At 46.6% G+C, this 13,405-nt stretch overlaps 1 protein-coding gene across 1 annotated transcript in view; it reads right to left on the bottom strand.

Annotated features, from left to right (window-relative positions):
- Positions 1–11,483, bottom strand: part of POFUT2 (protein O-fucosyltransferase 2) — a 34,756-nt gene extending 23,273 nt beyond the window's left edge. The window contains exons 1-3 of the mRNA XM_081944017.1: positions 11,283–11,483; positions 8,962–9,212; positions 8,298–8,442 (exon numbers count right to left, since the gene is read on the bottom strand). Of these exons, the coding sequence (XP_081800143.1) occupies positions 8,298–8,442; positions 8,962–9,212; positions 11,283–11,434 (548 nt within the window). The 5' untranslated portion in view covers positions 11,435–11,483. The remainder of the gene's footprint in view (positions 1–8,297; positions 8,443–8,961; positions 9,213–11,282) is intronic.
- Positions 11,484–13,405: the final 1,922 nt, after the last annotated feature.

The following is a 13,405-nucleotide window of genomic DNA, read 5'->3' as shown; positions in this document are numbered from 1 at the left end:
CAGCCCTTTCTGTAAGAAATCTAAGACGTTTGGGACAGTGGCCCTAGCCGGAGAAATCTGATGAGGAGCGCACCACCTCACGAACACGTCCCAGGTCGAATTGTAGACCTGGTTCGTAGAGGGACGCCTGGAAGCCTTGATGGTATGGATGACCCCAGAGGACAGATTGGCCGCCCTCAGTAATCTCCGTTCAAAAGCCATGTGGTCAGATGAAGCCACTGGGGCTCTGGGTGAACCAGGACCCCCTGGTGTAAGACCACCTCCTCCCGTGGAATCCTTCACTGTTGGGCCGACAGCTGAATGAGATCTGCGAACCAAGGCCTCCTGGGCCAAAATGGGGCCACCACTACGACTAACGCCTTCTCCACTATCACCTTCCTGAGAACCCCCGGGATGAGAGGGATTGGGGGAAAAGTGTGGAGGAGGCCCGCCGGCCACCTGCTCCTGAGTGCGTCTGTCCCCTCCGCCCTCCGTGACTGAAAACGTGTGAAAAACTGGGGCAGATGTGCATTCGACAGAGACACGAAGAGATCTACTAGGGGAGTGCCGAATTTCAGACATATCATCTGGAAAACGTCCGGATGGAGTTGCCATTCGCCATTGTCCAGAGTCGCCCAACTCAGCCAGTCTGTCTGGTGGTTGGAGAGGCCGGAGATGTGTTCCAACACTAAAGACAACAGGTGCCTCTCCGCCAGGCACCCAGTCTCAGAGCCTCTAGCCAGAGGGCACAAGAATGAGTTCCTCCGTGACGGTTGATGTGGGCCTTGGTGGCCACGTTGTCCATCAGAAGCACATGCCGGCCCTCCACTGAGGACCGGAAGTGCTGGAGGGCAAGACGGGCCGCCTTCAGCTCTAACCAATTTATATTGTGGCGGAGATCCGTCTGCGTCCAGCTGCCCTGAGCCAGGCGAGAGCCCACCAGCGCCCCCCAACTGAATAAGCTCGGGTCCGTGGTGAGGGTCACTCTGTCCGGCTCCCAGAAGGAGCAGCACCGCTGAATGGCTGGTGAAGTCCACCACCTCAGGGAAGTTTGCACCCCCGCCGGGAGGCGGAGAGTGCGGAGTGAGTTGCTTATCCGTCCCCTCTGGAACGGGATGAGCTCCCACTGTAGTGGGCGGAGGTGAAGCCTGGCCCACGGGACTATTTGCAAGACACCATCTTGCCCAGTAACTGTGATAACGTGAGGACAGAAGCGAACCGATTTCTACGGACCTTTTCCGCCAGCTGTCGTAGACTGCCCGGTCGATGCTGGGACAGGCGGACAACCCCTGTCATGGAATCCCCAGATGAAGAATACAAGTGGAGGGGGACAGGTGGCTTTTGGGAAAATTGACTGAAAACCCCAGGGATTGGAGACTCCGAATGGTGAGATGGAGGTCCGAGACCGCCTGAGTGAGAGATCCCGCCTGGACCAAAACATCGTCCAGGTAGCATTGAAGCCTCACTGGAACGGCCCGGAGATGCGCCGCCAGTGCCTTCATAAAAGTGCGGGGAGCCGAAGCCAGCCCAAACAGGAGAGCCCTGTATTGGTAATGGTGATCCCCGTGGGAGAACCGTAGAAACCTGTGGTGAGCTGGGAAGATTGGGATGTGAAGGTAGGCCTTCGTGAGGTCTACCGACACCAGGAAGTCCCCTTTCCAGATGCCCTGAAGGATAGATTTGAGTGAAGACATTTTCAACCGTCTGTACACCAAGAAGTGGTTCAGGCGTTTCAGATCCAGAATTGCCCTTCAACCCCCCGAACTCTTCGGAACCACAAACAGGTTGGAGTAGTGGCCCAGTCCCCTTTCCAACTGGGGAACCAATTCCGCCGCCTAAATGTCCAGGACATGTTTTTTTTTTAATTGTTCAAATTTTTTATTAGTTTTAAAAATTTTACAAGGAAAAGGGGTTATAGGGTTATAAAACATTTTGACAGCTACATTGTGCGGGGGGGGGAGAAGCCCCCCCAGGTCTTGCAACTTTTACAAACGAAGATAGAAAAATATCAACATTTACATAAGTGTTAGCAGTTTTGAGTTTAACACAAAATCATCAGTATGTTTCAATCATTTGTTTTGTATCACTTCCATAAAGGTACATTGTAACAACAATTGCAATAATGTTTCAAATCACTTTTGTGATCTGAATCTTCTAGTTGTTGCGTCCTCCCCCCCCCCCCCCCGTCCACTGGCTGAGCCTCAGCCCCTCCCTCTGTTTCTTGTGTAGCATCCCCCATTTCGCCTAAGAGAGCACTGTGTTTTTTAGTGAAAGCCTCTGCTTCCACTACTGTGTTGATTCTAATTCTACTGCCCTCCTAGAAAATCAACATGCCTTCTGGAAACAACCACCTGAACCAAACCCCATTATTGTTTTTGTTTTTTTTGCTAAGAAGGAATATTTCCTTCTGTTATCTCTTACTTTCTTTGGGATCTGTTTAAGAATGGTTATTTCTTTATCTTTATATTTTAATGGTCCTCCCCTTTGAGCTCCTAGAACCTCATCTCTTGTAGTTTTTCTAAGAAATTTAACATGAACTTCCCTTGGAACATTGTGTGTTCTTGCATAAGCTGAATTAACCCTATAGATCAGATCAATGTCCCACCAAAGCTGTTGTTTATCTCAATATATTCTGCTAGTATTGTGGTCATAATCTCCTTAAGATCTTCGTTCTCAACTTCTGGCAAGTTTTGGAACCTAAGAAAAAAAGACATCCTTTCAAATTCCATTTTTAACATCTGATTTCCAAATTCTACATTCCCCCTTTGGATTGTCTTCATCTCGTCTCTCATCCCAACCCCCCCTCCTCCAGCACACCTATCCTCTGTTCATTCCGTGTGGTTTGCTGATTCGTCTCTCTGAGCTGTTCATTTAAGTCCTGCAGTTGTTTTTTTAATTTCGTCCTGTCCCTTTAAGATGATTTGAAGCATCTGATAAATGTCCAGGAGATGTTTGATTGCCTGATCCATCAGACGGCGGCGTTCTAGACTCCGGGACGGAGGGAACGATCTGAAGGAATTCGGGGGTGTGGAGAGAAACTCTAACCTGAGACCCTGACGAACTGTGGAAGCTACCCAAGTGCCTGACGTGATGTCGTCCCAACGATCCGCATAGAGGGACAGGCGGCCGCCTATGGGACGACTCAGGTTCGAGTCACTTCCCTCTGCAGTACGGGCGGCCGCCGCCCCCTCGAAAGGGCGGCCGGGACTGATGTTGGAACCTATTCCTGTCTTGATAAGACTGTCTCGAAAACTGTCTGTCGTACCTAAAAGAGGAAAAACGTTGTTGATGATCAAACTCAGTGATAAGACTATAAGACTGCCTGTGGTAAGGATGAGACCGGGACTCAGATTTTTTAGCATTAGACGGGAGCACCTTCTTATTGTCCTTATTTTCGACAAGAATGGGGTCGAGGGCCTCCCCAAAGAGGTTGGGACCCTTGAACAGGGCAGCTGCCATTCCACTTGGCCTTGTTGTCCATCTGCCAATTACGGAGCCACAGCAGACGGCGGGAAGTAACAGAGGTGGCCAAGGCGCTGAACGCGAACTTCACCGTATCTAAAGTAGCGTCAGCAGAAAATTGGGAAGCCGCAATGATTTTAATGAGGTCCTGGTGCAAACGTTCGTCCTGGATCGGGATGCAATCCTGGAGTTGACGCAGCCACATGACCGTAGCCCGGTTGAAATAAGAGGCCGCGGCTGCCGACTTAATGGCCCAAGCCGTGGCATTAAAGTTCTTCCGCAAGGTAAGCTCCGCCCGTTTATCTTCGGGCTTCAAATTATCCGCCGCATCTCCGGACACCACTGGGGAGGAGGAGACCAAGGTGGCCACCGGGGTGTCAATGGAGGGCAGTTGAATGGCCTGAGCAAAGTTTTGCTCCACATTATAAAACCGACGGTCATTACTCCCCGATTTAGAAAAGTTGGATGGGTGGGACCACTGGTTGGTCAGTACTTCCATGAACAATGGAGGGGGGGGCTGGAATCTCCTCCTTGTTTGTGGCCGTGTTAGAAAACATGGCCATATCTGGATCCCTAGGTGGGGGAACCGTGGGATCCTCAGTCCCCACTTTGGTGGTCTTTCTCGCCTTGTTCAGGAGAATCTTGGAGGAAGGAGTATCGGGTTGAGTTGTCTCCTCGTCCTCCGAGAACCCCATATCTTGGAGATTTTCCTCCCCCATGGTGGAGGTTTCGCTAACCATAGAAGGAGAAGATGCCCTATACTGAGATCTAGCAGAGTGCAAGCCCCTGTCACGCTGGGCAATACCCTTAGAAATGGCTGTCGATATATGTCTCTTAATGCTTTCAGGGAGATGTTCCAAATCCTCCCCCCCTCTATAAGCCGAGCCAGGCCCCTGGGGCGCCAACCTGCGTGAGGCCCCGTGCCCTCTGGATGTCCCTTCCAAAGGGTCCTCCAAATCCCCCCTTGCTAAACCTGGGGAGACCGAGGGTGACGGGGAGGGAGACCCCCTCTGCCTGGAATACCTGTGGGGCCTGTCAGGAGAAACAGAGGGAGAGGAAGGGCTGAATCCCCGAGGAGAGGATTGCTCAGACGGAGGCCTAATGGGAGATCGTGACCTGCTGGCAGAACCATGCCCTGTAGATATGGCCTGCCTCTCGGCCCTGGCAAAGGTCTTCTCCAAGGCCCTATGCCTCCTTGCCTCCACCCTGGTAGAGGTCCTAGAGGGACGCTAGGTCGCCATAGGCCTTACTGGGGGATCCCCAGGTCTAGGCCCCTGCCCTCTGGTTTCTTCTCCCTTCGCCGGGCCTTCGGTCTGGCCCTGGGGAATTTCCGCACCCTCCTCCATCGCCCCACTCATGTGTCCGACGTATAGGAGGCCGAAGAGGGTGGGCCGCTGTAGGTCCTTCTGGAACCTGGGCCTGGGCTGGAGTAGAAGCCGGTTGACCAGGCCGCACTCCTAGGCCTAGGCCTCCAAACAGCACGTGGTGAGATTCAAAATGGCTATGGGGACTCTTGCGAGGCCAAGGAAGGCCGAATTGCGCATCCCGGCTCCTCTGGCCGCCTGCGGCAGCCGAAAAACAGTCTGGCAGCTCTGGGGGCCTCGCGGCAGGCCTGCGTGCACTCCCCCCTTGCTCCGCTCTCGCGCTCCAGCCAACAATTCAAATCACGAAACCGCCACCCGATTCAAGCGGCGGCCTCTCCGGCAGCTCGTGTGCACCCCGCGGTGCCTACGCAGCCTCCTCTAGCTGCTGGAGTGATCGGCGCTTCTGCAGCCGTCTAAGAGCTGGCACCCCCGCAGTCCCGGGGGTCAGGCTAAGCCTCCGCGCCCGCGGATGGGAGGCTATATGCCCCACAGGGCCCTCCCCAACCGCCCAGAGGCAGAAACTGTCCCTTGGGCCACAGCTGCAAATTTAGAATTTAGGTATTTTACAATGCCCAATTAGTCAAATCCAAGCCAGATCGAATAAAGAGAAAAAGCTATTTCCAAATTATTTCCTACCTACACACAATTCTCAAGTGGTTGGACCAAAAAGACTGAGAGGAAACTGGGAAGGAAAGGAAGGCAGGAGTATTTAAGAGTTTGCTCTCAGTCTTTGGACCAATCAGTCTTTGAGAATACCCTCACGTGACCACTCCCTCTCTTCCACTGGAAAATTGTAGTATAATTACTATAATATTTTCTTAAAATAAAAAGTTTAAGAATTCTTTAAGAATTCTTCAATAAATCAGTTGAAGATAATAGTGAGTATGGGTAAAAACTGCATTACAAGTTAGTTAAAAGGAAAAATACTGTATGAGTTTTAAACAAAGATTAAAACAACAAAGAACAGGAAAGTCTACTTTTACTTAAAAAAAATTACTACCCATTCTCTGAAAACAGTACAAATTTGAATCCTCTGAGAAGTTGGTTCCTATTTTTAGGAAGCATACCACACAAACCACATTTCTTTTATATTCTTCTTTGGTTTTCATAACTTCCCCTGTCCATCATTTCCCCGACTTTTTGTAGACAAAACTGCTGTTACCCATTTCACATGGATTTATTTTTTTCCTTTTTCTAATTCATTAAGGCAATTAAATGGAAGATGACCACACTGAGGAAAGATGTTATATGAAGAAATCTGTTTATTAAAAACAGTCAAATTTAAATAATTAACTAGTATCACTTTCATTTTGCTTTCTGATATGATCATGAGAATGGTTTTGGCTTCCAAATGGACAAGGTAAAGTAAAAAGCCAAGTGATAGGAGAAAAAGAAGCCTGCAATTTGTGAAACATAGATGCTCAGTAGGAGTCTGTTAAGTTAGGGTGAAATGTTATCTTTTCAGTTTTTGGAATGAATTTTTAAAAGCTGCATTAAGTCCGTTTTAAGGCAAATAGTTTCAAGTTTCATATCACAACGTAACAGGGAATTATATTTTGCAATTAAATTACCATGATGAAATTAAGAGTGCTGTGGAGGGCTCTCAGATACATTTTGGGGACAATACATAGACATGGAATTTCATATTGCTGCTCTTTGATTTGGATTGCGAATTGCTTGGGAAAAGACTTGACAAATTATAAAAATCTGTAAACTGCTGCAACCATTGGCTATCAGCAGGGAGTACCTAGATCAGTGATGGCGAACCTATGGCACGGGTGCCACAGGTGGCACGTGGAGCCATTTGTCAGAGCACGCGAGGCGCTGCCCTGTCAGCTGGCCAGCACGCATGTGCGCACTGGCCAGCTGACTTCACCCTTTTTTAAAGCCATTTTTCGCTCTCCCCAGGCTTCAGAGGCTTTATAGGAGCCTGGGGAGGGCAAAAAGAGCCTCCCCCCCCCCCGGAGGCTTCATGAGCTTCCCTGAAGCCTCAGGAGCACAAAAAACCAGCCCTACAGGCAAACTGGAATTTCAGGAACGGACTTCCAGTTTGCTCGGAGGTTCGTTTTGACTGCTCCGGAGGCTTCAGGAAAGCGTCCTGAAGATTCCTGAAGACTTCGGAGCGCTCAAAACTTCCGGTTTGCTCAAAGGGTTGTTTTGACTCCGGAAGGCTTTCGGGGGGCGGGGGAGGCTGTTTTCGCCCTCCCCAGGCTCCTATAAAGCCTCTGGAGCCTGGGAAGGGTGAAAAAACATGCCAAAAATGGGGAGTCGCGCCTCTAGTGCGCGCATGTGCACTAGGGGAGGGTCGCACATTGCATTATGGGTGCAGCATGCCCTCACACGCCTCCCCTGCGCTCCTCCAAATTATGGCACGCGAGCCAAAAAAGGTTCGCCATCGCTGACATAGATAATACTGTATATCTCCTATATCGGTGATATAGGAGATATAGGAGATATACAGGTGGCACGTGGAGTCATTTGTCAGGGCACATGAGGCACTGCCCTGTCAGCTGGCCAGCGCGCATGTGCGCGCTGGCCAGCTGAGTTCACCGTTTTTAAAAGCCCTTTTTCGCTCTCCCCAGGCTCCATAGGCTTTATAGGAGCCTGGGGAGGGCGAAAACAGCCTCCCCCGCCCCCCGGAGGCTTCAGGGACCGTCCGGAGGCTTCCCTGAAGCCTTTGGAACGCTTGAAATGGCCTTCCGAGCAAACCGGAAATGACTTCCGGTTTGCTCGGAGGGTCGTTTTGAGCGCTCTGAAGGTTTCAGGGACCGTCCGGAGGCTTCCCTGACACCTTTGCAGCGCTCAAAACGACCCTCCGAGCAAACCGGAAGTCACTTCCGGTTTGTTTGGAGGGTCGTTTTAAGCATTCCAAAGGCTTCAGGGAAGCCTCCAGATGGTCCCTGAAGCCTCCGGAGGGCCTCCTGGGGGGCGGGGGAGGCTCTTTTCGCCCTCCCCAGGCTCCTATAAACCCTCTGGAGCCTGGGGAGGGCGAAAAGAGCATGTAAAAATGGGGGGGTCGCGCCTGTTGTGCGCGCATGCGCACTGGGGGGGTCACACTTTGCATTATGCGTGCGGCACGCCCGCACACGACCCCCCCACTTGTGGCACACGAGCCAAAAAAGGTTCGCCATCGCTGTCCTATACAATGCTGTTTCCATTTATCTATCAAGATGAGACTTTTAACACCTCAATACACTTTACCCATCCCTTCCTGTTGCTCTGCTTGTTCTGTGGCTTTGGACCCTGCTGGCTGAGATTTTGGAACAAGAAGTTCTTCTCTGTTATTATGCTTTCACCTTGATACATTCTTCTAAGGAGAGAGATTCTATGTATCGTTTGAATTTTGACTTGCCTATCCCAAGAGCTTGATTTTGAATTTTGAACGGTTTTTCTCTCTTTTTCTGAAATACTTCCCTCCTTCCCAGAAAACAAGGTTGGAAATAATTTTTAGCTAGAAACTATGTTAATATAACAATATAAAGATTAATATACCTGTAGTATTTATCTTTGTCTGTTGAATACATATGTTGGTCAATGCATGGTCTCTCATCAATCTTCTCCTCCCATGTTCCCTCTTTCCATCCTTCAGCATAGTTTTGTAGGACATATATCTCATCAATAAAAGGACCACCTGACTCTGAGTAACAATTCAACATAAATCAGTACACAAATATAAGCATATATCTCGCTACAGATAATACATGTACAATCATAATGCATTGTAGCCAGTAGTTACAAAGTAGCACCACTGATTGTAAAATAGTTATCTTATACTTTTTGGAATGGAGGTTTGAATAGAAGAATTTGAAATGGACCTATGTATGTTTATGTATAGCTTGCATCAAGAAGAAAATTCCAAAGCATTTGAAAAGTTAATAAAATTGTATTCTCTCTCTCCCCAAACATATAATAACAAGCCTGTAACTACTAAATTCATGAACTTTGCCTGCAATCATTGTGCTTTTCAACAGTGCAAATATATACCAAAAAGTTTTAAATGGGGAATACATACGTTTGTACTGAAAAAGTTAAAAAATATGCATAGTTTGAAAGCTGAAATAGTATCTTAATACAGCTCACCTATCTTAATGCATAGAAAAAGCCAGATAAAACTATACTAAGATTTCATATCATTGGTGCTTCTAAAGCATGTTACCTGCAACAAATTGTTCATACTCAATAACATGTATGTTTTCATTGAGGCTTTGCACATCAAAAAAATTGGACCAAGGAATTTGGACTTGATGAATTTTATGAGTTTGCCAATGATAAAGACGTCCCCATGGAGGAAGAACCAACACCCATGCTTCAGTCTTCAATAAGGTCTTCAGAAGAGATGCAATTCGTATGTATACATCTCTACGTAGGTTGAAACCTTCAGGTGGATTAACATCATACAAAAGATACCTAGAGAAAAGAAATAATATTACAAATAAACTACTGTTAAACATTGATTTATAATCATTTCAATTTTAAAGCAAAGAAAAAAAAGCAAAGCAACTATATTTTGGAAGGATTCTGAATTCAGACATTTTGAAAAGAATGATGGAATATTACGACATGCTGCTTTGACATTCTATGATGGCTTCTCTTTATCATCTACTGTATGATATAAAAATAAATCCCCATTGTTATATAAAAACCACTGCATTTATTTTTATGCTTTCATGCTTTTTTCTTCTTAGTGCTAAGAAAGCTCCTAATATACAATTTATACTCAAGAAGGATTGTCACTGTCTGGGTGTGCTTTGGTATAGAGATATCCTGCACTAAAGCTAATTAAATCTATGTCTCCTATCCTTGTCCATAATCTTTACAAAAACTATTTTCAGTCATTTAAAATCTCTCTCTTTGTGACTATTCAGTAATCCTAACTAAGGTTTAAACAACATTATTGGTGTGGTATTGATATAGTAATATATATAGTATAATCAGTAAATATCTTGTACTGAAAATAGTGACATGCCATTTTAACTACTGAATGAAACATTGTTCTTATGTTTACCTATGCTCATCAAAGATTTAAGAGCCCCTTCTTAAATATAACGTGCTAAAAATCATTTGTCATTTACTGTTTTATCCAGTTACTCTACATTATCTTGTCCTTGGGATTATACTAGGAGTAAATCAAAGACATAGCTTGTACTTTCTCTTCCCACCCCACCCCCTCAAATCCTGCTATCTCCTCTGATTACAACTTTACAGCAAAGTGCCAGTTCAAAACCACTAGGTATCCTATTCCTCTCAATAACCCTGGATTTCATAAGTATTTAAGTCTCTCTGTGGTGCTTTTGGTGCTTCCAGAGCTTGACTATTTGCTTCCAGACATTTTGTTACCCAAACAGATAAACAGCAGTATGAACTGAGTATGGAATTTGTCATCTTTATATGCCTGCAGTACGTGCCCTGTAAGTTTCAGTGGAGATATACAGTACAAGCTACAGCATATAAACAGTAATTCTGTTTATATGTAACTCTCCTTTAAATATGCACTGTATGTCTATATTACATAAGGTAAGAATTACTATGTTAATACAGGTAGTCCTTGAGTTACAACAGGTCGTTAGTGACCATTCAAAGTTGTAACGGCACTGATAAAAGTAAGTTATGGCCTTGTACTTCCCTCAGTCTTTTTCACACTTACAACCATTACAGCATCCCCATAGTCACATGATCATAATGCAGATGCTTGGCAACTGACTCATATTTATGATGGTTGCAGTGTCCCAAGATATTGAGATCACCTTTTGTGTACTTCTGGTAAGCAAAGTCAATGGGGAAGCCTGATTCACTTAACAACTATGTAACTAACTTAACAACTGCAGTGATTCACTTAACAACTGTGGTAAGAAAAGTCGCAAAATGGTGCAAAATGCACTTAACAAATGTCTCACTTAGCAACAGAAAATTTGGGCTCAATTGTGGTCGTAAGTCGAGGACTATCTGTATTTCTTGGGAGATACTTTTAAGTTAACTATTTTGCACAAACGCCTCCAACCCAGCTATTATTGGCAGAGGCAATTCTGGTGATGAGATGTGGAGGTGGAAAGCATGCGAATCTCATCCCTTTCTTTAAAACTTCCTCAATAGACTAACAACATTAAACAAAACAGAAAGAACGGTGACTTTTGAAGAGGCTGTTAAAGTTTCCATTGGGGAAATGGTCAGGAACCAGAGAAAAAAGAGGCTGAAAGGGGAACCGGATCAGACCCTGAAGAATTAAAAACACCAAGCAGGGCAAGAAGCCACAAGCCGGAGCAAGCTCGGCCGCGCTCTCGCATCCTCACAAACCGACTCTGGGCGCCCTCCTTCCGGCTTCTTCACTGCAAAAAATGAAGCAGCCGAAGAACGAGGCCTGGGTTCCCTCCGTTTCAAGGGATGTCCCAGGCCCCTCGTCTCCGCGACCCGTCAGTCAAGGAAGTGCGGGCGGGCTGCAAACGCGCCCCTCGGGCCCGGCGCTTGCTCTGCTTCTCTCACCGTCTGAAAGGCGCCGCCACAGCTGCGGCGGGCAGGGAGGAGGAGCTGTGGCCCGCCTGAAAGGCTTCGAAGGACGCCTGGGCGGCGGCGAGACCCCAAAAAACGAGGACGGGAGACAAGCGAATAAACACCCAGCTCCAGCGCAGCGCCATCTGTAGCTTCTGCTACCGAGAGAAAGGGCGGGCTCAGTTGGGCTGGAGGCGGGCAGAGAAGGTCCGATGCAAAACCTGGCTTGAATTTTGGAAGAGGAGGCTGTTGTGCTTGACGGAGAAATGGGGGTGCACCGATGTTTTCGGGCGCAGGACTTTCAACCCTAACCCACAATATAGAATCCACTTTACAGCTTTTTGTTCTTCTCTTCTGGGACAGTTATAAAGGGAGAATTGCAGGGTTCCTTTAGTAGCTAGTGCAGAACACGCTTAAAGAACTGTGATGATTTTCACTACTGTTTTTGTTCACTTCTGGGGAAAAATAACCAACAGCAACATTTGGAACGGTGTGACTCATCGTTGTTGCAGAAAATAACAGGGCTTAGACGTCTCAGGATCAAGGAGAAGTTTATTTGGAAGCCAGGTTCAGAAAAGCTAGTCAAAGGCAAGTATGTAACTTCTGAACAACCCTTCTCATGGAAGCACGCATTCTTACACTTTTGTCAAAAAGCAGCACAACACGGAAATACTTAACCCATTTCTGATTGGTTACCTTGAGGAAAGAAGCCTTATACGCAGATACTGTCTTGCTTCCCTTTTGTCTGGGCCGCAGGTATGGAGCTCTAGTCTCATAATGGCTACGTGGCTTTGTAAGAACTTTGTGGTTTTGTGAGAATTTTAACTGAACTCTGAGGCTAGGCTTCATACTTCCTGTTCTTTTGCAAGCTTCAAACTCGTCTTTGACTTTATAATGTGGAAAATTATCACCCAGCCTTCTCCCAGAAAAATGAAATATCCTAGGAAATATTGAAAAGGCAGAATATTTCTCTGGATGTGAAAAGAAACATGTTTCAAAAAGACAAGGTAACTCTCCCCGCAGCTTCCTGTCCCCACCTTTTGTCCATGAGCCATTAAAACCTGAGCCAGTCTGTTTACATAATAAAAGAGTTCTCCCCTTCAGCTCCAGGGGGATGGGAATGAAGGCATGATATAAGCCTTTACTCAACTAACCACATGGCATCTGAGAACTCTGAGAATTCAACCAAATCTGGACTCAGCCTAGAGAGTTGCCCCTGCATGGGCCCATGTGAGTGACAACCAATCAGAATACATTTCTTACACAGGAACAGGAAACAGAGGTGGGACTGAACAGTTATAAAAAGCCTAACAAGCCCCTTCCCTTCTCTTCTTCTCCACCAACATTGAAGCATGTGATCACCTTTTCTGTTCAGGACTCGCGCCATGTGGTCCTGTCTACCAATAAAACCACCTTTCCAAGCAGCCTCCATGTCTCCAGTGTTTTTTTCCCCACTTGGAGCCGAACCCAGAAGGACATTTCTTTCAACAATAATAACAAGATGAAAGAGTCCCGAGAGGCTATCCAGCCTGACCCCGTATGTTCACAATGTCCAAATCTCACTTTACGTCCTATTTTATTCCCCCCTTCTAGGCTCTATTTTTAGCTATAATAGAGTCTAGCCTACTACAGAGCTTTAATTCAACAATGCAAGCATATAATATTTGGCATAACATGATCCAATACAGAGTAATGATGTATAGCAGCGAAAAAGGAAAAAGACAATACATATGGAATAACTCTTAGGGCGTATCCTCTGAAGGCACTCTCTCCAGTCCCCAGGGTGCAAGTTGAACATATGTGCCTGTGTCTGAAATCTCATCCTCATCATAGGAATGTGGGGCAATCCTACAGTCAATAAGGCTTTCCATCAAAACTAATTCCTTTTCAACCTGTATTTCCTTTACTGACCTCATAACTAGTTGTCTGAGTAGGGGTATTATGCAAGGAATAAAAGCTAGGCTTGTTATTCCACATAACAGCAGCAGCATCTGTTTGACCCAACTGGTACCAGACAACCAGGAGAACCACGTGTCTGTTCCCTGCAACCTGCTGACCACACCTGACTTATTACCACCTTTCTCAGCTGTCAGGAGGTCTATTGCACACCGGTTTTG

The sequence above is a fragment of the Natrix helvetica genome (genome assembly GCF_964273705.1).
Source record: "Natrix helvetica genome assembly, chromosome: 2".
Classification (NCBI taxonomy): Eukaryota; Metazoa; Chordata; class Lepidosauria; order Squamata; family Natricidae; genus Natrix; species Natrix helvetica.
Note: the sequence above shows the minus strand (reverse complement) of the source record. Positions and strands in the feature narration are given on the sequence as shown.